This window comes from Pelobates fuscus, chromosome 12 (assembly GCF_036172605.1).
Source record: "Pelobates fuscus isolate aPelFus1 chromosome 12, aPelFus1.pri, whole genome shotgun sequence".
Lineage (NCBI taxonomy): Eukaryota > Metazoa > Chordata > Amphibia > Anura > Pelobatidae > Pelobates > Pelobates fuscus.
The window spans coordinates 38,287,216-38,310,261 of NC_086328.1; the positions used below are offsets into that span (position 1 = coordinate 38,287,216).

General features: G+C 40.9%; 1 protein-coding gene across 1 annotated transcript in view; it reads right to left on the reverse strand.

The window, feature by feature from the left end:
• Positions 1 to 23,046, reverse strand: part of LOC134578474 (5-hydroxytryptamine receptor 3A-like) — a 57,331-nt gene that overhangs the window by 13,096 nt on the left and 21,189 nt on the right. The window contains exons 3-4 of the mRNA XM_063437473.1: positions 22,071 to 22,115; positions 7,343 to 7,452 (exon numbers count right to left, since the gene is read on the reverse strand). Coding sequence (XP_063293543.1) covers positions 7,343 to 7,452; positions 22,071 to 22,115 — 155 coding nt within the window. The remainder of the gene's footprint in view (positions 1 to 7,342; positions 7,453 to 22,070; positions 22,116 to 23,046) is intronic.

A 23,046-nucleotide genomic window follows, 5' to 3' on the forward strand; every position in this document is an offset into this window, starting at 1 on the left:
ATACAATTATATATCCAACATCTGAATTGTGATTTTTAAAGCTGAAGCAGCTGGTGCAATTCCATTTATCTGATAGGGTTTTTTTTGTTTGTTTTTTTGACAATCTTTATTTAGTTTTCATTTTGAGAGAGTTTTTCTTTATTTGTAATAGAGTAAACAAGAAAGATATAGGAAATGGCATGGAAATACAAAATTACAGCATGGTGTGCAGCACAGACAGTTGTGACAAGTGTTCATTGGTGTTTTGGAAAATGGTGAAAACCGTCACTTTCATATACCTCATGTCACTACATAGGGGGGCAGGTACATCCAGAGTGAGGATAGCAAAGGAGTTGGGTGACTGCAAGCGTCACTGTGTGTAACTGGGGGTTATTGCATGTGTGGATAAACAAGAGGGCAAGCCTTTGTGGTGTAGATCTGTAATGAATAGCCAGCAATAGGATGTTGGTAACTAACAAACAACCTTGGTAGAGATACGTAGAATGTAAGGTGAGGTAATGTAGTCATGTAGCTGGAGAGAGTAGAAAGTTAGGAAGGCAGGGGAGGGGAGGGGAGGGAAGCATGAGTGTGGGGTGAGGGGAGAAGGGAAAGAAAAAGAGAAAAAAAAGGAAAAAACCACAGCAAACCTTAATGCAGCATATTTTTCTAGCACTGACCCTTCTCTGTTCACTCCCTCCCCATAGGACATGCGCAGCCACCGGGGCTTTGCGGGGGCATTGATATTATAGTCGTTCTGTTGACAGTGGGAAATAGAGGGATGGCGTCAAGAGTCAGCAATCTTGGGTATAGGGCATATAAGGCACAGTGCCAAATTTTGTTACATAATCAAACCACGGGGTCCAGGTCCAGATGCATTTGTCTGAACTTCCTCTGATGGTCACCGTTAGGGACTCCATATTGTAAATCTCCATCTTGGTGACCCATTGCTGGAAGGATGGCACAACTGACTATTTCCAGTACAGGAGAATCAGGGACTTTGCGGCATTCAGTAGGTGCTTGGTGAGGGAAATTTTGTAGTGATGGGGGAGTTTGTGAGATGGAGAAGCATAGGGAGGAATGGTAGGTTGGAATCTGAGATCTGTTTTATTTCAGCGTGTGTCATCCTCCAGAAAGGCGTGAGTACACGGCAGGACTCACAGTGCCCACATGCCTTCCTCACCTCCAACATTCACTGGATATTTCCGGATTCACGTCTGGACTTCTATACCAGTACGTGAGGAGTTTCAGCTGATAGAGCACTTGTGGGTAAGGATGAATATCTTGTCCCACTACTGGTCTGTGAGTGTCACACCAGTCTCCCTCTCTCATGCTATCACAAACCTGGGTGGCGGTCTATTCTCATTCGTCAGCAGCATAGTGAAGAACACAGAGATCCCCCTGTCAATGTGTTTCCTGGATGAGCTGACTGATTTAAACTGTGTCAGGTCTCTATGGAATAAAGATCTGCCCTTAGCTGAATTAGAGAAAACCCGTATTTTTAGGTAACAAAACTGGTCCATACCTGTAGTACTTTCACCAATGTCTTGAGTTTTCCGGCCTTGCACTATTGCTGTACGTAAGACCAGTCAGTCACTCGAAAGCTTTTCAGGTCCATCGGTGTCAGCCTATTGGCCATGTCAAGATTGTATGTAATGGGTGTCAGTGGGCTCGGGTTAGGGGCTCGGGTTAGTGGTCAGTTGTGTTGAGAAATGGACACACCAAACGCTTAGGATTGTACGAAGCATTCTAAATGTAGTTCTGCCGTGCCATAGCAAGGAAGAGATTTTTTTTTCAGCAGCTTGCGCCTACTTCGCTTCTACCCATAGTTCTGTGGTTGGGTGGACGTGGCAGTCTGCTATTCTGAGCAGGTGTATCGCCTGGTAGTAGGCTTTCATAGAAGGGAAGCCCGCTGCACTCAGGTTCTTGGGCAGGACCAGCTGTGACTTCCAAATCCGAGAAATCCCTCTTGTCACATGAATCATCTCACCATGGAGTATAGAGATTTGAAGAATGTTCTGGGAATGGCCTGGAATAAATATTGTATAGGAGGCTTTGTAAAACATTAATCTTCACCGCTTTGATGTGACCGAACTATGTTATGTATTGGTCCGACCTCGCAGCATATTATTCAGGATGGAAAGAATGGCAAGGACGTTCATCTGGTATAACACTTTGAAGTCTCGTGGTAGTCATATGCCAAGATATCGAAGCCTGTCCCAGCACCACATGAAAGAAAACTGTGTGCCTCAGTTCTGGGGAAAAGAGTGACGTTAAGAGCCTCCAATTTGTCCATAGTAAGTTTAAGGTTTGAGATAAGGCCATACGTCTTAAAAATGCAGAGTAGGTTTGGTAGTGTAACCAGTAGGTTCTCGAGAAAAAAAGAGTATTTTGTCAGCGTATGCTGTGACTCTAGGGGCTCTGTGCGCTAGGGGGAGCCCCGTAATACCCCCATCCTGTCTGACTGCCTCCAGGAAGGGCCCTAGAGAGAGGGCAAGCAGGAGGGGGACTGGGGACACCCTTGTTGAGTTCCATTCCTAATGAGAGACAGGGTAGTCAGGGCACCACAAACCCTTATTTTTGCTGAGGGCGTCATATATAGGGACGATACCCAGGCCAGCATGGGAGGTCAGAAACCCATGTGCTGTAGCTTGGTCAGGAGACACTGCCAGTTTACCTGGTTGAGCACCTTTTCAACGTCCATGGAGAGGAGCAGCACCTCTCAGCAAGTCGATCGGGCAGCATGGACGATATTTAGGTCCCAGATGGTACTGTCTCTTGCCTCCCTACAAGGCACGAATCCCACCTGGCCCAGATGATTGAGTGTCAGTAGCACCATGGAAAAGCGTAACATCAAGGATTTTGCTTAAGGTCTGCGTTTAAGAGGGAAATGGGCCGGTAACTTGCACAGCACACCGGATCCTTTACCTCTTTAGGGATCACATTTGCTGCCAGGGAGTCGATAGAAAATTGACTGCCAGTCTGGATTCAGTTCAGACTATTTAATAGCTTGGGGAGCAGGAGGTCATTAAAGGTACACAGATAACTCACTGATAGACCATCAGGTCCAGGGGCCTTTCTGGGCTTAGATAGGTTGAGTGCCTCTCCCAGCTCCTCCAGATACTTCTAGGTAATCCAGCATATCGTTCGTGCTGAGGGAGTCATGTATAAGGACAATACCCAGGCCAGGATATGAGGTCCGAAAGCAGCACCTCTCGGCAAGTCGATGGGGCAGAGTGGACAATGTTTAGGGCCCGGATGGTATTGTCCCTCCATGCCAGGCACAAATCCCACCTAGTCCAAACAAATCAGTGTCAGTAGCACCCTGGGAAAGCATAACGTCATGGGTTTTGCTTAAAGTATGCTTTTAAGAGGGAAATGGGACAGTAACTTGCGCAGCACACCGGGTCCTTTGCCTCTTTAGGGATCACAACTGCAGCTAGGGAGTCATTAGAAAATTGGCTGCCAGTCTGGATTGAGTTAAGACTATTCAATAGCTTGGGGAGCCGGAGGTCATTAAAGGTATGTAGATAACTCACCAATAGACCACCTGGTCCAGTGGCCTTGTTTGGCTTGGATAACTTGAGTGCCTTGCCCAGCTCCTCCAGGTCCTCTGCAATAGTTCAGACTGTTCAGTAGCTTGGGGAGCAGGAGGTCCATAAAAGTATGTTGATAACTCACCGATAGACCATCAGGTCCAGGGGTCTTGGACAGCGTGAGTGCCTCTTCCAGCTCCTCCAGAGACTTCCAGGTCCTCAGCCATACCAGGCGTGTGTTTCCGGGAGACGTTTGTTGTGTTTTTTAGAACAGTATGAATTTTAGAAAACAATTTAGATGCTGGTAATGTCCATGCAAATTAAGATCTTCATACCTTGGTAAACAGTGCCATCTACTGATGAAAGTCCCTAAAGGCCACATTAATAATTAAATATTATGATACGCCCATAAACATTTAAAAGCCAGATTTTAATCCCAGGTACAGCCCATTTACAATAGGATGGGATATATATATATATATATATATATATATATATATATACACACATATACATACATATATACATACAAAGAATGAAATGTTGCCATGTTTTTATTGAACACACCATGTAAACATTCACAGTGCAGGTGGAAAAAGTATGTGAACCGCTAGACATCTCCAAGAGCTAATTGGAGTGAGATGTCAGCCAACTGGAGTCCAATCAATGAGATGAGATTTAAGGTGTTGGTTACAGCTGCCCTGTCCTATAAAAACACACACCAGTTCTGGGTTTGCTTTTCACAAGAAGCATTGCCTGATGTGAATGATGCCTCGCAGAAAAGAGCTCTCAGAAGACCTACGATTAAGAATTGATGACTTGCATAAAGCTGGAAAGGGTTATAAAAGTATCTCCAAAAGCCTTGCTGTTCATCAGTCCATGGTAAGACAAATTGTTTTTAAATGGAGAAAGTTCAGCATTGCTGCTACTCTCCCTAGGAGTGGCTGTCCTGTAAAGATGACTGCAAGAGCACAGCGCAGACTGATGAGGTGAAGAAGAATCCTAGAGTGTCAGCTAAAGACTTACAAAAGTCACTGGCAAATGCTAACATCCTTGTTAGCGAATCTACAATACGTAAAACACTAAACAAGAATGGATTTCATGGGAGGATACCACAGAGGAAGCCACTGCTGTCCAAACAAAACATTGCTGCACGTTTACAGTTTGCACAAGAGCACCTGGATGTTCCACAGCAGTACTGGCAAAATATTCTGTGGACAGATGAAACCAAAGTTGAGTTGTTTGGAAGAAACACACAACACTGTGTGTGGCGAAAAAGAGGCACAGCACACCAACATCAAAACCTCATCCCAACTGTGAAGTATGGTGGTGGGGGCATCATGGTTTGGGGCTGCTTTGCTGCGTCAGGGCCTGGACGGATTGCTATCATCGAAGGAAAAATGAATTCCCAAGTTTATCAAGACATTTTGCAGGAGAACTTAAGGCCATCTGTCTACCAGCTGAAGCTCAACAGAAGATGGGTGTTGCAACAGGACAATGACCCAAAGCATAGAAGTAAATCAACAACATAATGGCTTAAACAGAAGAAAATACGCCTTCTGAAGTGGCCCAGTCACCTGACCTGACCTCAACCCGATTGAGATGCTGTGGCATGACCTCAAGAAAGCGATTCACACCAGATATCCCAAGAATATTGCTGAACTGAAACAGTTCTGTAAAGAGGAATGGTCAAGAATTACTCCTGACCATTGTGCACGTCTGATCTGCAACTACAGGAAACATTTGGTTGAAGTTATTGCTGCCAAAGGAGGTTCAACCAGTTATTAAATCCACATACCTTTTCCACCTGCACTGTGAATGTTTACATGGTGTGTTCAATAAAAACATGACAACATTTCATTATTTGTGTGTTATTAGTTTAAGCAGACTGTGATTGTCTATTGTTGTGACTTAGATGATAATCAGATCACATTTTATGACCAATTTGTGCAGAAATCCATATCATTCCAAAGGGTTCACATACTTTGACTTGCAACTGTATATATACACACACTAAATTCTCATCCAGCGTGCAGAACGTTCATAGGAAAGCATTGAGAAATGCTTTCCTATGGACTGTTAGAATGCACGCGCATCCTGCTCCACTCGGGAGCTGACGTCGGCGGGGAAGGAGAGGTCACCAGCGCCGAGGTAGCCCAGTGCTGGATTATGGTAAGCTGCTGAAGGTATTTTAACCCCTTCAGCGTCACGGGAGGGGGACCCTGAGGGTGATGGTCCCCCAAGGATGACATAGTGTCAGGAAAACGGGTTTATTTTCCTGACACTATAGTGATCCTTTAAGTGTCCTGCGTGCATGAGTCAATTGCAGGTAGACATCATCCACTAGGGTCTGCTTGTAAATTTTCTGTGTTAAATCTGTTATATGACGAATGTGTACTTTTTGCATTTCGTGCATCTGCTGGTAAAGTGGCCACAGATCACACATTTGTGTGCTTCCCATCCAGTCAGGGGGAGGTGTCAGGGGATTCATTTGACTCGAACAACTGGCAGAGGTACTGTCTGACTTGGGCCACTTCCTCTTGTTTTGTCAGTAGGTTCTCGTTGAGCTTCCACTGTCGGTCTCTGGGTTTAAACAGAGAGCCAAGACCGGTGGACTGATCCAAACCACTTAGAGGGCTTATAGTGGAGGACAATAGAGGGAGATATTCTTGTGCTATAAATATGAAGTTTATGCGAGTATAGTGTTTGTGTACAGAAGAAAGAAATGAATAGTCCCTGTCATCAGGATGGGCCACCCTCCAGCAATTCGCCAGTCCAAGTCTTCATATGGCCGCCGTCACATGGCGAATAGATGCATGCGAAAGTACAGGTGTGGTTCGCAATAGTACACTTGAGGAAAATATACCTACCCATGGGGTCTGCCTGTGTGCCAGAACTTTGGAATGGAATAGTCTGCACAAATAGGATGTCGACCCCTGAGCGTTTAGATTCCGTGTGATTAGCAAAGAATCCCATCGGTAATGTCTGTCCCTAAGCGATGGCGCCCCACCCTCCTTGAAGTGCGTCTCCTGCAAGAACGCAGTGAGCACCACTCAGGGATGTTAAGGCCCCAAACATTAGTGGTCCACAGGTAGAGGGGGGCGGGCTTACAACCTGGTGCCATGTTGCGGATTAAATAGAGAGGCCCAAGCGAGTGAAGATATAGAGAATGGGAGGGAGAGGAAAAGGAGAGGGGAGAGGAAAAGGAGAGGAGAGAAGAAAGGAAAAGAAAAAAAGGGGAGAAGGGTTTATATAAAAATGGGAGGGTAAAAAGGGGATCTGGGCGGGAAGGAAGGGCCACATAGGCAGGTAAAGTTGAGAGGGAGAACACTGTGTTGAGTTATAGTGGGTAACCAAGAACCGTGATCGCGGTTCCTGGTGGACTAGAGAGGGTTATTAAACAGCAGTCTCAGCTACCCGGCTCCGATCATATTTACAAAATGAGCCTGCGACAGGGCTGTCAGTAAAGAGCCAGATAATGTGGGTTGATTTAGAGCTGTTCTCACCGGTTCCTATCCCATATAATAGAGGTGCACCACAAAGACCATGGTATGTGTGGAACGATAATGGGAAAATTCACTTTGTCAATAACCAGATAGAACATTGCATATATGCGGGTACCATACAGTCTCAGGGTTTGTGTAAATGCTAGGCGTCCCTGGCAGCCCCAGCAGACTATCAGTCCCACAGTCCACCCGTCAGAACCCGCCAGGAGTTGGAAGGTCAGCCAGCCAGTCAGTGTTTATCCCCTGTTTACGATCCGTCCGTACCCCTATGTTAGTTAGTCGATCCCCATCTTTATACTACATATAAGCAATCACCACACTTACAATTCACTGATGTAGAGTTCCGGTTTCCAGAATTGTGACTCAGGAACAATTATACTTTTGATTTCACAATATTCTTCTGGTTTCCAGAATATTAACTTGTTTCTCCAGCTCTAAAATTGAGAAGTGTAAGAAGCATTTATTAAATTACTCTATGCATCAATACCTACTAAATTTCAAGGAGTAAGGCACACTCTCAAACTCACACCAGGAAAAAAAGTAATTTACTTTTAGACAGTGGTTAAGCTGAAGTTGCAACTGTTCAACAATCTGAATATTTACTGCTTATTCTTTGCAATTTTTTACAATGTAAAAACCATTTAAAGGAACTATCTGGTAGATGGTCAAAACTGATTACCTCCTGGACAATATGAGAAGTACTGGGGACCTACAGCTCATGTGCGGCAATCACCATGCTCTATCAATTGAATGCTTCTCATAGTAAAGCATTGAATCCTGGGCTTGGGTAAATGCTTGTTCAAGGCAAGTAAGCAGGAAGCCCTTCTGAATATCTGATTGAAAGCTATGAAGGAGAAACTAATGTCATTTACATAAGTACCAATTTATCTTGAATCCCCTAAAAGGGAATGGAGTTTCCATTGAACATATTCTCCACATCTGTTTCTCAACCTGCACTTCTTCTGAAAAACTTAATATGTTCATTTCCATGTGTGTGCTCTCTGATCATCTATTACCATATCTTCACATTATGTTCACCATTATGTGTAGCATCTTCCCACATTTTCTTTTTATACTACTATCCATCACACCATTGTCACATTTTAATGTGTCCATTAATTTTTCTGTATTCATGTGCTTTTCATCCACTCATAATTATTTTTTTGTGTCTGCTATATATGTATCACCTTCTAATATCTTTCACTTCCACCCAACTCCCTTTTTTTGTCCCTTCCATTAATTTTGTATTTCTCGATTCACAATTACCCTATAGCCAGTGACTACTGCACACTTAGTGGAGCCTGCCACTTCCTCCCAGCTATAGACACTGAACTACATGGAAGAGAGAAGAAGGCAGAGATGAGGGTTAATTAAATGGGAAAGACAGCCTGTGACAGACAACAGGAATATAGGAAGTGCATACAATACTACCCAAAATACATTGAATTATACTTATGTATATATTCATTCAATAGAAGATAATAAGCTCCAAATTGCATTGAATCTAGGAATAAAATGAACAAAGAAAAGACTCTCATAGTATTAATGTGTTATAACATATAAAAATATTTCAAGGGTTACAATAAGTCATTCACACTTTTCAGAGCCAGGTATAGCAGGCTCTAGCTATAGTGGCTTTAGTTAGCAGAATATTCCTCCAGTCTCCTTATCACCTTCACTGTTTTTCTTTAAATAAAGGCTGGAACTGAAAGATTTAAAAGTAGACTTTTATTGTAGAACTAAAAACAACAAATAGAAAATAGCTTACAAACATGCACTATATAAGCAGAGTCCCATCCAAGCATTCACAACACGTTTTGGCAAGTAGCCTTCTGCCTGGTGCAAATGTCGTTCCATCTGACTGCCCTTCTTTTAAACTGTCCAGTTCTGGATTTGCGTTTGGCACCGTTACGCATTTATTCTAGTCCTTCTCAAGAGTCTTTTGCAACTTCCGGCTATGTAATGATATTGTTGCGCACCAGCGCACTCATTATGGCATCATTCTCTGTGACATCACAGATATGTGCCAGTCTATCCCCAGCCACAACATAATGTCCCTTCCTCTAACATGAACAGAAGGCTCCAGTCACTCTCAGAAGTCCTGGCCACCATTTTTAAAAGTAATGTTTTACCTTTCTTTAAACAGACCAAACTCAATAAGGAGTTAAAAAACATGTAACATAATTCAATATAAAAATAGAGATATTATACTAAAGCATTTATCTCAAAATCTAATTTTAACCCATTGAGGATAGTGTATCCAAGTAGCATATCCACTTCATTTCATTTCTGCTTAACGCAGATGCTATGTTTCCACTCTCCACTGACTTTGAACGAACTATATTCCAAAAAGGGTTATTTTACTGGGGTCTTTATTATGACGATCTAAAAAAAATGTGGGATATACTATGATTATAATTATTATATTATATATATATATATATAATACCGGCACTCCTAGGCTTTCCAAGTAAGGATTCTTTATTCCAAAGAATTATATCGACGTTTCAGCTCCATTGTAGAGCTTTAATCAGGATGTCCTGATGAAAGCTCTACAATGGAGCTGAAACGTCGATATAATTCTGTGGAATTAAGAATCCTTACTTGGAAAGCCTAGGAGTGCCGGTATTTTTTCTATTTATATGTTCAAGCTACCAGAGCACCAGGTATTAAATAACTGGTTGGAGTGCAAGAGCTTTCTGGATTTATATATATATATATATATATATATATATATATATATATATATATATATATATGTTCTTGTATTCTCACTTTAAACATCTAGATGTTTTACCTACATATTGATACTCACGTGAGCATATGAGAATACATATCACATTTTTAGAGTTTCATGTGATACATGAATGAATTAAGGAATTTTGATTATTTGTATTTGAGCTGAAATGTACTTTTCTTTTATCAATTTTGCATCCCATGCAGTTCCACAGCAAAAGAAACTCTTTCTGGAATCGTTGTGTGAACTAATAAAATCTTTATTTTCTTATTCAATGAAACTAGTAGTTAAAATATGTTTAGAACTGCTGGCCTCCATAGGGGCGTAATGACGTGAGGACGTCATTTCGTATCAGGAGGCGGGGTCAGCAAGGCGAGCGCTCTGTAGCAAGTGGAGTGTTCGCCGCGCAGCTGTGGCGTACGAGAAAGTCCTTGAGGATACTCACCGGGAATTAGCCCAGCCGCAAGGGAAGCAACAGTAACCCTCGACGAAAAGTGCCTAGCAGTGCCAATGGAAACCAGGGCAAGGGCAAGAGTGCCGGGATCAGATTAATAGCCAAAAGCAAAGGAAAAACTAAAAAAGGCAAATATATCTTTCCTCTCCTATGCAAATGTAAAACATCAATATTGATGCAAGCATGGAATAACTGACAAAGCAGTAAAAATCACTAAAGGTGCCAAATCCTATAGGAGGTATTGTTTAGTCGATAGACAGGTCTAAGTAGCTAAGATGTCAAAAGGCCCCCAACAAGACTATTTTCTTTTACTTTCATTTTACGATTCGCCATAACTGTTATTTACTTGCTTGGGTTACACGAGTGCACGGGAGGGAAGGATAAAGCAAGAGGGGAAAGAAAGGTGAATAAATACACATTAACTAAACTACGTAATTTGTTCAACGGAAAAATCTAACATGACAAGTGTTTGAGTGAACAGCACCAATATGGCTGCAGTAAAATAAAAATCAGAAAAAGAGAGAGGAAAGAGATTTCAAACAGGACAAGGGAGTGTCCTCCTTTTTTCTCCCCAATCAAGTAAAGAAACACAAAACAAATCCTCAATAGAAACCTCCTTGGTGGTGTAGTCAATATCAGAAGAAAGAAGAAGCTATTTGAGCAATTTTCAAGAATTTCTTAAAACAAGTTTAGAAAAACATACTGACGTTTTCAAGAATGAGATTCAAAGTACCGTATATACTCGAGTATAAGCCGACCCGAATATAAGCCGAGGCCCCTAATTTTATCCCAAAAAACTGGGAAAACTTATTGACTCGAGTATAAGACTAGGGTGGGAAATGCAGCAGCTACTGGTAAATTTCTAAATAAAATTAGATCCTAAAAAAAATATATTAATTGAATATTTATTTACAGTGTGTGTATAATGAATGCAGTGTGTGCGTATGTGTGTGTGTATGAGTGCAGCGTGTGTGTATGAGTGCAGCGTGTGTGTATGAGTGCAGCGTGTGTGTATGAGTGCAGCGTGTGTGTATGAGTGCAGCGTGTGTGTATGAGTGCAGTGTGTGTGTGTATGAGTGCAGTGTGTGTGTGTATGAATGCAGTGTGTGAATGCAGTGTGTGCAGGGCCGGTGCAAGGATATTTGCCGCCGTAGGCAAAAAAAAATTTGCCGCCCCCTCCCCCCCCCATATGTCCTGACTTCCCCTCCTCCTCCCTCAGTGGTCCTTACCTCCCCACCCCTGTGTTCCTTCACCCCCCCCCAGTGGTCCTGACTCACCCCTTCCCTAGTGGTCCTTACCCTCCCCTCCCCTAGTGGTCCTTACTTCCCCCTCCCCTCCCATAGTGGTCCTTATCCCACCCCCTCCCTCTCATAGTGGTCCTTATCCCCCTTCTCCCTCCCATAGTGTTCCTTATCCCCCCCCCCATCCCTCCCATAGTGGTCCATATACCCCCCTCCCTCCCATAGTGGTCCTTATACCCCCTCCCTCCCATAGTGGTCCTTATCCCCCCTCCCTCCCATAGTGGTCTTTATCCCCCCCCTCCCTCCCATAGTGGTCCTTATACCCCCCTCCCTCCCATAGCGGTCCTTATACCCCCCTCCCTCCCATAGTGGTCCTTAACCCACCCCCACCCTCCCATAGTGGTCCTTATACCCCCCCCCCCATAGTGGTCCTTATACCCCTTTTTTTTATTATTATTATTTTTTATTATTTCTTCTTATTTTATTTATATTTTTTTTTTCGTCCCCCCTCCCTGCTTGATATATGACAGGGAGGGGGGCTCTCCTTCCCTGGTGGTCCAGTGGCAGTTCAGTGGGGGGGAGAGGGGGGCTGGCAGAGCTGTAACTTACCTGTTCTGCAGCTCCTGTCAGCTCTCTCCTCCTCTGCGCCGTCCGTTCAGCTCTTCTGTCAGCTCCCAGTGTAAATCTCGCGAGAGCCGCGGCTCTCGCGAGACTTACACTGGGAGCTGACCGAGGTGCTGACCGGACGGCGCAGAGGAGGAGAGAGCTGACAGGAGCTGCAGAACAGGTAAGTTACAGCTCTGCCAGCCCCCCTCTCCCCCCAGTCTGTATTATGGCAATGTAAATTGCCATAATACAGACCTTGACTCGAGTATAAGCCGAGTTGGGGTTTTTCAGCCCAAAAAATGGGCTGAAAAACTCGGCTTATACTCGAGTATATACGGTAGTTCAACTTTGCTGAAAAAAAAACAAATAGAAGATCTGAGTCTAAAGATGTAAAAAATAAAGCAGAAATATGAGCATCTTGAATTTCAATATAAAACAACGACAGATATCCAAAAGACAATGGAAAGAGAGATAAAAAACTTGGAAAATAGAATTAACGCATGGGAAGATAGATCAAGAATGGCCTGAAAAATGTACCAGAATATGTCACATATGACAAATTGAAGCCATTTCTACAAGAGTTTCTGTGTGCACTGAGCAACAAAACAGAGGGACAAGATACACTACTTGAAAGTTTCTACTGGATAAAAAAAACACTATAATATTCCAAATGGGATGCCAAGAGACATTATAGCATGCTTTGTAAAAACAAGAAATATTAAAGGCAAACAGAGAAAGGGTCATGCTGGAAGAAAGATGTAAAGGCATAGCGATATACTCGGATTAGGCACCACATGAAAGAATATGAAGGAAAGAAAAAGGGAGGGGGGATTAGACATGTGCAATTCGTTTCGGTCCGAATATGAATTTGGACGAATTTCGGGTAATTCGGACATTCGGGTACTTCCGAATGTCCGAATAGCTGAAGTGCCGAATTGCCAAAGTGCCAAAGTTGCCGAGGTCCCGAAGTTCCGAAGTGCCGAAGTGCCGAAGTTCTGAAGTGCTGAAGTGCCGAAGTTCCGAAGTAGCCGAAGTTCCGAAGTGTCGAATTTCCGAAGCACAGTATTGCCTAAGTACTAATATACTTACCCAGCAAAAGAAGAAGAATGTTACATTGTATACAATTTTAAATAAAAAAAAGTATCCAAACATAGCAAGGATTCAGCTGTAAGCATTTGCAACACTTACAACAATCAAGTAACATACATTCATATAAAATGTAAGTTACTTAGCCTGTCAATGTAATGACAGGAATGAATAAGTAGATAACTCCCTAATTCCCACGGTATTAGGGAGCTATCTACTAAAAGGCTGAAAGACCTAAATTGGTCTTTCAGACAAATTTACTAATACTAAGTAAAGATTACTTAGTATTAGTAAATTAGGCCCCTACTCGCTATACCGCGAGTAGGGCCATGTCTATTAAACAGTGAGCAGCCTGTGGCTGTAACCAATCAGAGAGTTATGAGTCAAATTACACAGCGTGGGAAAATTCCAAAGAACTTTCCCATGCTGTGTAAAATTACACAGAGCACTCTGATTGGTGGATTTCAAACCAACCAATCAGAGTGCTGTGACAGGTAAATGTAGAGACTTACCTGTCAGTCTCTTCATTTACCTGTCAGAGCACTCTGATTGGATGGCTTAAACCCACCAATCAGAGTGCTCTGAGCCTAATTGCAGGGCGGGGCAAGGCGTTATAAGCCTTCCCCCGCCCTGCAGAGCTCAGTCTGCGCTGAGTTTTTTTATTTTTTTTTATTGCGTCGGTTCTTATGGATTTTTATTTGTCCTTTTTTGGGGCTGAAAAACGAAGATTTAGAAGAAAGAAAACATTGAATGGTAAGTTTTATTTTTTTTTACAGGTACTTAGTTGAAGGCCTCCCCTCATTATTTTTAGGTTGAGGGGGGTAGGTAGGGGGATATTTTTTTAGGGGGGAGGGGGTGACTAGGGGTTTGGGGACCCCTAGTCACCTGGGGGGTAATTTTTTTTAGGGCCCCCACCCGCCGCTCAGGGGTGGGGGCCGGGGGAGGACAATAGGTCCCCCCCTTTTAGTATTTAGGGCCCCCACCCACCGCTCAGGGGTGGGGGCCAGGGGGGAGGACGTTAGGTCCCCCCTTCTTACTGTAGGGCCCCCACCCACCGCTCAGGGGTGGGGGCCAGGGGGAGGACATTAGCCCCCCTTATTATTATTTAGGGACCCCACCCACCGCTCAGGGGTGGGGGCCAGTGGGAGGACATTAGGTCCCCCCCTTATTATTATTTAGGGCCCCCACCCACCGCTCAGGGGTGGGGGCCAGGGGGGAGGACATTAGGTGTCCCCCCACTTATTATAATTTAGGGCCCCCACCCACCGCTCAGGGGTGGGGGCCAGGGGGGAGGACATTAGGTCCCCCCCACTTATTATAATTTAGGGCCCCACCCACCGCTCAGGGGTGGGGGCCAGGGAGGAGGACATTAGGTCCCCCCCACTTATTATAATTTAGGGCCCCACCCGCCGCTCAGATGTGGGGGCCAGGGGGGGCAATAGGACCCCCCCTTTAGTTTAAAGGGGGATCCTATTTTTTTTTTTATTTATTTTTTTTATTTAATTTTTTAACAGTGAGCAGCCACAGGCTGCTCACTGTTTACTAGACATGCCCCTACTCGCAGAATAGCGAGTAGTGGCAAAATTTACTAATACTAAGTAATTTTTACTTAGTATTAGTAAATTTGGCTGAAAGACCAATTTAGGTCTTTCAGCCTTTTGGTAGATAACTCCCTAATACCGTGGGAATTAGGGAGTTATCTACTAAGAGGCTGCAAAAGAGGTCCCGAAGTCCCGAAATTCCGAAGTTCCGAAGTGCCGAAGTGCCGAAGTTGCCGAATTTCCGAAGTGTCGGAGTGCCGAAGTGCTGAAGTTCCGAAGTGCTGAAGTTCCGAAGTTGCCGAATTTCCGAAGTGTTAAAGTGCCAAATTGCCGAAGTCCCGAATTGCGAAAGTCCCGATTTTCGGAATGCCGAACCGAAAGTTTTCCCCATGCACATGCCAAGGGGGGATATATATATATATATATATATATATATATATATATATATATATATATATATATATATTTTTTTTTTTTTATTATTATTATTATTATTATTCATTTTTTTTAGGGTATTATGAGTTATAACAGGGATTCACAAAACACATATAGTAATAGTAGAGTAGGGAAATAGAGATATACAAATATATTAAGGTTATAAATTTAAGGGCGAAATCCAAAAAGGAAGGGGTAATGGCAAAGAAAAAATGATTTGATTTTGGTAATATATAGATATCCACAAATATCCAATTGCCTAAAGAAGTTTTTTTTTTTTTCCCCTGGAGAGGTATAACTATAAAGGTAAGAGCTTAGTGAAGCAAGCACAGAGTTTTTTCATATTGATAAGAAAATTTAAGAATTACCACAAAAGACACTCTCACATATGTTTAAAAAGATAAAAAAAAAAACGAACGAAAATGGAAAGGGCAAGAAAATGGTATAATGAAAGGGAAACAGACACATAATGGTTTAAGGGATTAAGAAGGTGTGTGGTTTAATATTCAAATAGTTTGACAAATAGAATTGCTATTTTTATATACAGTGGATAGGTTTGAGTAGCACAATTTTGAAGATGAGTAGAGTTGACGTGTTGGTAAAGTAATAAATAGATATTCATATATACTCAGTTGCCCAAATATTGTTTTTTCTTCCCTCTCTCTGCCTCAGATCTTATATAAAATATTTGAAGGATATAACATAAATATAGTTACTAGTTAAAGGGTTTAAAGTGACCAGGAAGGTGTGTTCTGAAAGGTTCTAGATTGGATTGAAATGTTGTCTTGATATGTTGTTGCATAGATACCCATTGTACTCGTTCTTTCTTCTTCACTTACTTGCATTTTAAATGTTAGTTGATTCTAGATAGATGGGAAGTAGCTGCACAAAATGGAATAGGGAAAGAGAGATAGAGAGGAAAAAATATAGAAAATAGGAAAGAGGAAAAGTCTTTCAGTTTGCCCTGCCTAGAGATCTTAAATTAGACCTTAGGCACAAGTACTCCAATTAATACCATGGTAATTTTGACCAGGATTTATTCCAGATCCTGTATTTTAAGAAAGTATGGTAGAAAGATACCATATGTTATGAGGGGGTATAGACGCTGAAGCATTGTGATTGGCTCAGACCACAACTTCTGATGATGTCAGCAGACATGGACAGTTCACAGACAAACAGGGGCAGATCCAGTAGCTGCAGACTTGAATACAAGTAAGATTTTACTATATTTAAAGAGGCAAGAGGGAGGCAGGAGGGGCTAGATGGTGGTTTTAACACTATGTGGTCTGGATGATATATGTTTGTGTTAATGACCCTATAGTGCTGCTTTAATAAAATAATTTGCTCTGACTAATTCAGACCTATTTTCCTATTTTAGAGTAAAATCATACATTATGGGCCATAAAGAAAATATAGAACTGAGGGACCAAATGCAAAACATTTTTGGACAAATATAAAAAGTGAAAACAATATCCAACTGTTATAAGCTATTACAAAGGTCAAAAACTAAATAACTAAACATCTCAATTTAGAAGACTGATATAGTGCACAAATTAGAGTCAATGAAACTATCCATACGCTTGTGTTAATTTCTATAAAGTAGCAAATAGATAGTATTTAGTTCCCACAAGAATGGTTAAAATAGATACTAGTGCCTCAAACATATGTTGGAGTTGCAATGTATTGGTGGGCAACAATATCCATGTGTGGTGGAATTGTCCAAATATTAAAATACTTTGTGAATGGGTTTTTGAATTTTTAAACAAGTTTGATGTGATTGAGATACAGAGATTTCCCCAATCAGTACTTTTACATCTGTTCTGGCCAACTATGACAAGAGAACAACAATATATAACTATACATAGTTTAACGGCAACAAAAATCCTCCTGGCCACAAATTGGAAACAAAGTAACATAACGTAATGGAAAACTCAATTGTTATTGCAACTAAGAATGGAGATGAGGGTAGGCTGGAAAAATAATTCACCATGCAAAAACAAACTACATTAAAGTCTACCTTTAAATTTATCAGTTTCAGTCTTTATTTAAAGAAGAGCTGTGAAAGCGACAAAGAGACTGAAGGAATATCCTGATAACTAAAGAATGGAGATGAGGGTAGGCTGGATAAATAATTCATCATCCAAAAACAAAGTACTTAGAGAAATGTAGAAAGGAACGAGATGCACTTTGTCTATTTATCTATAGATAAATATTAGAAATATATTACGCATTGTCTATTTATCTCTCTAGGCTAATACAAAGTATGTTTTAATTTTCTATGTTAGTCTGTCAACTGTATAATACGGATTAAGGGTTGAGTAATGTGAGTTATTGTATGCTATTTTTGTTAAAACATAAAAACATTTCAATATAGATTATTATAAATAAAAAAATGTCTGGCCTCCCTATTTATTTATTTAGGTTTTTCAACAATATAATTCTGTATTTCTCTGTCTTGTGATAGAATATGCCAATACTGAGTAAAAATATTTTTTAAAAGATTCTGATTACAATTACAATTTAAAACTAATGGAATATAATTTCGGGTGTTATTATCTTTCTGTTTGTATTGCAATAATGCCATCCTTTTGTATTTCCGAACACATATAATTATAATCTCTTCATTTAATTTTTCCTGCACATAACCTGTTTTTTTTTTTGTTTGTTTTTTTAATTAAATATCTGATTGTACTGAGCAGTTTCACCTTAACTTAAAACTAGCCTCTGAGAATATTAGATTGCCATGGACGAAAATGGCAACTTTTTGGCAACTTTCAATCTATAAAGCTGTTAACATTTACTTGCTTAGAATATGCACAGGTTTTAATTTTATTACCTTCTGTGTAGATGTCAAATTCTCAAAAATTTCCATAGACAAGTTGTGGAAATGCACTCAGCATATATTAGTAGTAAAGTAATCCAGGCACTCCAAAATGTTCCAAAGAGTAGGCAATTTTATTGGACCCAAGAACCAAAATGCAAGATTTTGACCCCTTAGGGCCTTTTATCAATGCTTGATAAAGGCCCTAAGGGGTCGAAACGTTGCATTTTGGTTCTTGGGTCCAATAAAATTGCCTACTCTTTGGAGCATTTTGGAGTGCCTAAATCTTAAAAATTGACTCAAGTCCTACTTATTTCATGTCTTAACCTAATATTCCAGGTATTTATATGTAAAAACTGTAAAAATACTATGGCCGATGTTTTGCTGCCCTTCCAAATAAATAATATATCATCTATATATCACCTAAAAAAAAACTTGTGTTTATCACCAACATCCTGCATCCTGGATGTAATGTGGTGAAGTACAAGGAAAACAAAGATGGACAATATAAATATCTAGACCCTCAAAAATCATCCACTGCATCCTCCATTTGAAGCTAATATTCTGTGCCAGCTTTAAGTTGCTCAGAATCATTTGAGTTGGACCATCAGAGTGTACATTTATATACTGTGTTTAACTGTTTTTACCCTATGGTCTTTTCTCTTTATTTGTATTTCTAGATTCCACTACAGCATTTAGATTGTGGCAATTTATAGATGTACTGAGTGCTCTCACTTTTTAACTATATTTTCACTTTATTTGTGTGTTTTTAGTGATTCACACAGGTTATTGTAGCACTTTTATCATATTCTTACTACTGCATATTGTGCTTCTCCACCCATCCATGTTGGGAATAAATAAAAGATTTTCCCAATAAGACTTAAACAGGTTAGCATAGCTGGGTGAGAAACTGGCTCAGATAGCCGTACCTTTGAATTGTAAGAAACTGATTTGTGAGGGGTTTTGAATTCCTTATTGAGTTCCGACTGATTAAAGAAAGGTAAAATGGGACTTATAAAAATGGTGGCCGGGACTTCTGTAAAGCAATTGGAGCCTTCCGTTAATATGAGATGAACATTATGAGGGAGTGACTGGCAAATATGTGTGACATCACAGAAAATAATGCCGAAACGAGTGCTCAGGAGCGCAATGACATCATTATGTAATCCAGAAGTCGGAAGAGGCTGAATACGCCGGCGGAGGACCGTAATGCAAATCCCGAATTAAACAGTTTAAAAGTAGGGCAACTAGATGGAAGTACATATACACCAAGAAAAAGGCTAGTTGCCAAACCACATTATGCAGGCTTTGATGGGACTATGCTAATACAGTTTATGTTCATAAGCTATTATATATTTGTTGTTTTTTATTCTACATTAAAGTCTTTATTTAAAGAAGAGCTGTGAAGGCGATAAAGAGACTGCAGGAATATCCTGCTAACTAAAGCCAGTATATTCAGAGCCTGCTATACCTGAAAAGTGTGATTGACTAATTGTAACCCTTGAAATATTGTAAACTTATACTATGAGAGTATTTTATTTGTTCATTTTATTCCTAGATGCAATGCAATTTGGAGCATATTATATTCCATTGGATGAATATATACATAAGTAGAAATAATTAAGTTTTAGGTGGTATAGTGTGCACCCCCTATATTTTTGGTGCCTCTTCAATCTGGCTTCCACCCCTCTATTCTACTAAGACTGCTCTGACTAAAATAACGAATTATCTAATCATGACTAAATCATAATTAATGCATCTAGAACTCTCTGCTGCCTTTGATATTGTTAATCACGCTCTCCCTCTCCAAACTCCTCACACCCTGGGACTTCGTGACACTGTACTTGGTTTTTATCCCATCTTCACCAATGATCCTTTAGTTTCTCTTTTTCTGGTAACACCTCCTATCCTGCCTGGGTTGGAGTCCTCCAACGTTTTGTTCTAGGTCCCCTTGTGTTCTTCTGCACAGCCTCTCTTGGCAAACATACAGGGAGTGCAGAATTATTAGGCAAGTTGTATTTTTGAGGATTAATTTTATTATTGAACAACAACCATGTTCTCAATGAACCCAAAAAACTCATTAATATCAAAGCTGAATATTTTTGGAAGTAGTTTTTAGTTTATTTTAAGTTATAGCTATTTTAGGGGGATATCTGTGTGTGCAGGTGACTATTACTGTGCATAATTATTAGGCAACGTAACAAAAACCAAATATATACCCATTTCAATTATTTATTTTTACCAGTGAAACCAATATAACATCTCAACATTCACAAATATACATTTCTGACATTCAAAAACATAACAAAAACAAATCAGTGACCAATATAGCCACCTTTCTTTGCAAGGACACTCAAAAGCCTGCCATCCATGGATTCTGTAAGTGTTTTGATCTGTTCACCATCAACATTGCGTGCAGCAGCAACCACAGCCTCCCAGACACTGTTCAGAGAGGTGTACTGTTTTCCCTCCTTGTAAATCTCACATTTGATGATGGACCACAGGTTCTCAATGGGGTTCAGATCAGGTGAACAAGGAGGCCATGTCATTAGATTTTCTTCTTTTATACCCTTTCTTGCCAGCCACGCTGTGGAGTACTTGGATGCGTGTGATGGAGCATTGTCCTGCATGAAAATCATGTTTTTCTTGAAGGATGCAGACTTCTTCCTGTACCACTGCTTGAAGAAGGTGTCTTCCAGAAACTGGGAGTTGAGCTTGACTCCATCCTCAACCCAAAAAGGCCCCACAAGCTCATCTTTGATGATACCAGCCCAAACCAGTACTCCACCTCCACCTTGCTGGCGTCTGAGTCGGACTGGAGCTCTCTGCCCTTTACCAATCCATCCATCTGGCCCATCAAGACTCACTCTCATTTCATCAGTCCATAAAACCTTAGAAAAATCAGTCTTGAGATATTTCTTGGCCCAGTCTTGGCGTTTCAGCTTGTGTGTTGTTCAGTGGTGGTCGTCTTTCAGCCTTTCTTACCTTGGCCATGTCTCTGAGTATTGCACACCTTGTGCTTTCGGGCACTCCAGTGATGTTGCAGCTCTGAAATATGGCCAAACTGGTGGCAAGTGGCATCTTGGCAGCTGCACGCTTGACTTTTCTCAGTTCATGGGCAGTTATTTTGCGCCTTGGTTTCTCCACACGCTTCTTGCGACCCTGTTGACTATTTTGAATGAAACGCTTGATTGTTCGATGATCACGCTTCAGAAGCTTTGCAATTTTAAGAGTGCTGCATCCCTCTGCAAGATATTTCACTATTTTTTTACTTTTCTGAGCCTGTCAAGTCCTTCTTTTGACCCATTTTGCCAAAGGAAAGGAAGTTGCCTAATAATTATGCACACCTGATATAGGGTGTTGATGTCATTAGACCAAACCCCTTCTCATTACAGAGATGCACATCACCTAATATGCTTAATTGGTAGTAGGCTTTCGAGCCTATACAGCTTGGAGTAAGACAACATGCATAAAGAGGATGATGTGGTCAAAATACTCATTTGCCTAATAATTCTGCACACAGTGTATTAATTCTCGTCCAGTGAGCTCTCTCCTTCTGTCATCGAACTAGTATCTGGTTGCCTCTCTTCCATCTCAGATTGGATGACCTCATACTAAACTCAGTCTGTTAAAAACTGACCTTAATTGCACAGACATATAGCTAGACATATGTTAAAAGTTTAAGCATGTCATGTTCAATGGGCGCAGCCCGCTCTGTAGCACCATATTCCCCTTTCCTCCCCTGCCCCCCTCCCCTTTTTTCCTTTCTGTACCCCTACCACCACCCACCATTTTTCTCTATGTTTTTCTCTATGTATTCTCAAAATCAAAAATTATATATGGAAAAAAAAACCATTGTGCATTTTTTATACTGTTTTATAGTGTTTTAATAGCTTATATTTCTCCTTTTATTATTCTGTATATACTTTTAATTCCTGCTGCATAGAAGACTATAGACTTTCATTCCTGGAACTCCTGATACCACAACCACTACAGTTGAAATTATCAGTACTAATATTTGTGTTTTTTTTTTTTTTTTTTCATTTGTGTTAACATTTCCAGTAAAAAGTGACAGTTCTCTAAAGATCAGCACAATGGTCATTTTAAAGAATTTTAAATCTGTGAGCTTACCATTTCAAACCATATATATGTAGATATAGACTGCAAAGTCATATCCTAAAGGAAATGATAAATGATTAGTACAGCAAATTATGTTGCACAGAGATACAATACAGTTTTGCAAAGTCTGATATTGACTCACTACTTTCCATTATATATATATATATATATATATATATATATATATATATATATATATATATCACAACACCTTTATAATGTATGCATGTTTATGTCAGTGCATCCCTCTTGGTTTCACATATACATTTAGGAGTCCAGGCCAACTCCCTGGTTTTGCACTCCTGCCTGTCAGAGGTGCCTCATTCCAGGGCTGTATTATCATGCACTGCAGAGAGTCCCAAAGGAAGGATTTCCAAGGAAAGTGGATTAATCTCATATGAGCAGGCATTAAAGGGACACTTCAGACCCTTAACCCCTTAAGGACACATGGCATGTGTGACATGTCATGATTCCCTTTTATTCCAGAAGTTTGGTCCTTAAGGGGTTAAAGAACGTTAGCTTGCTGAAAACCTTTATGTGTGAAGAGTGTGTCCTATTTTATCATTTTGCAAAATGTGCAGATTTTAATAGAAATTAACACTTTTATAATTTAACCTGGTTACACCACCTTGCTTTCAAGCAAACAACAGGCCTTGTTACTTCCAGGTTTGGTTAGCTCAGCGGAACTAAACTCAAGAGGCAGCAATTGCCCAGAGCACCTGCCTTGGAAAGACTTCTCATTGAGCTGCATTGGGAACCTGTGATTGGACAGCCACAGTAAGTTTGGGCAGGTTAAAAAGGGGAGGGTTTGAAAAGGCTGTAAACAAGAGACCTGCAGCTTTTCACACTGTTTTTAGATATACCCCAACATAAAAATGTGTAATTAAATGCATGCATGTTTTCATTTTGGGGATAACTAAACAGCGATTTTTATTTATTTTGTATTTGGACGGTGTCCCTTTAAGTTACAAGGATAGGATCTGCCAAA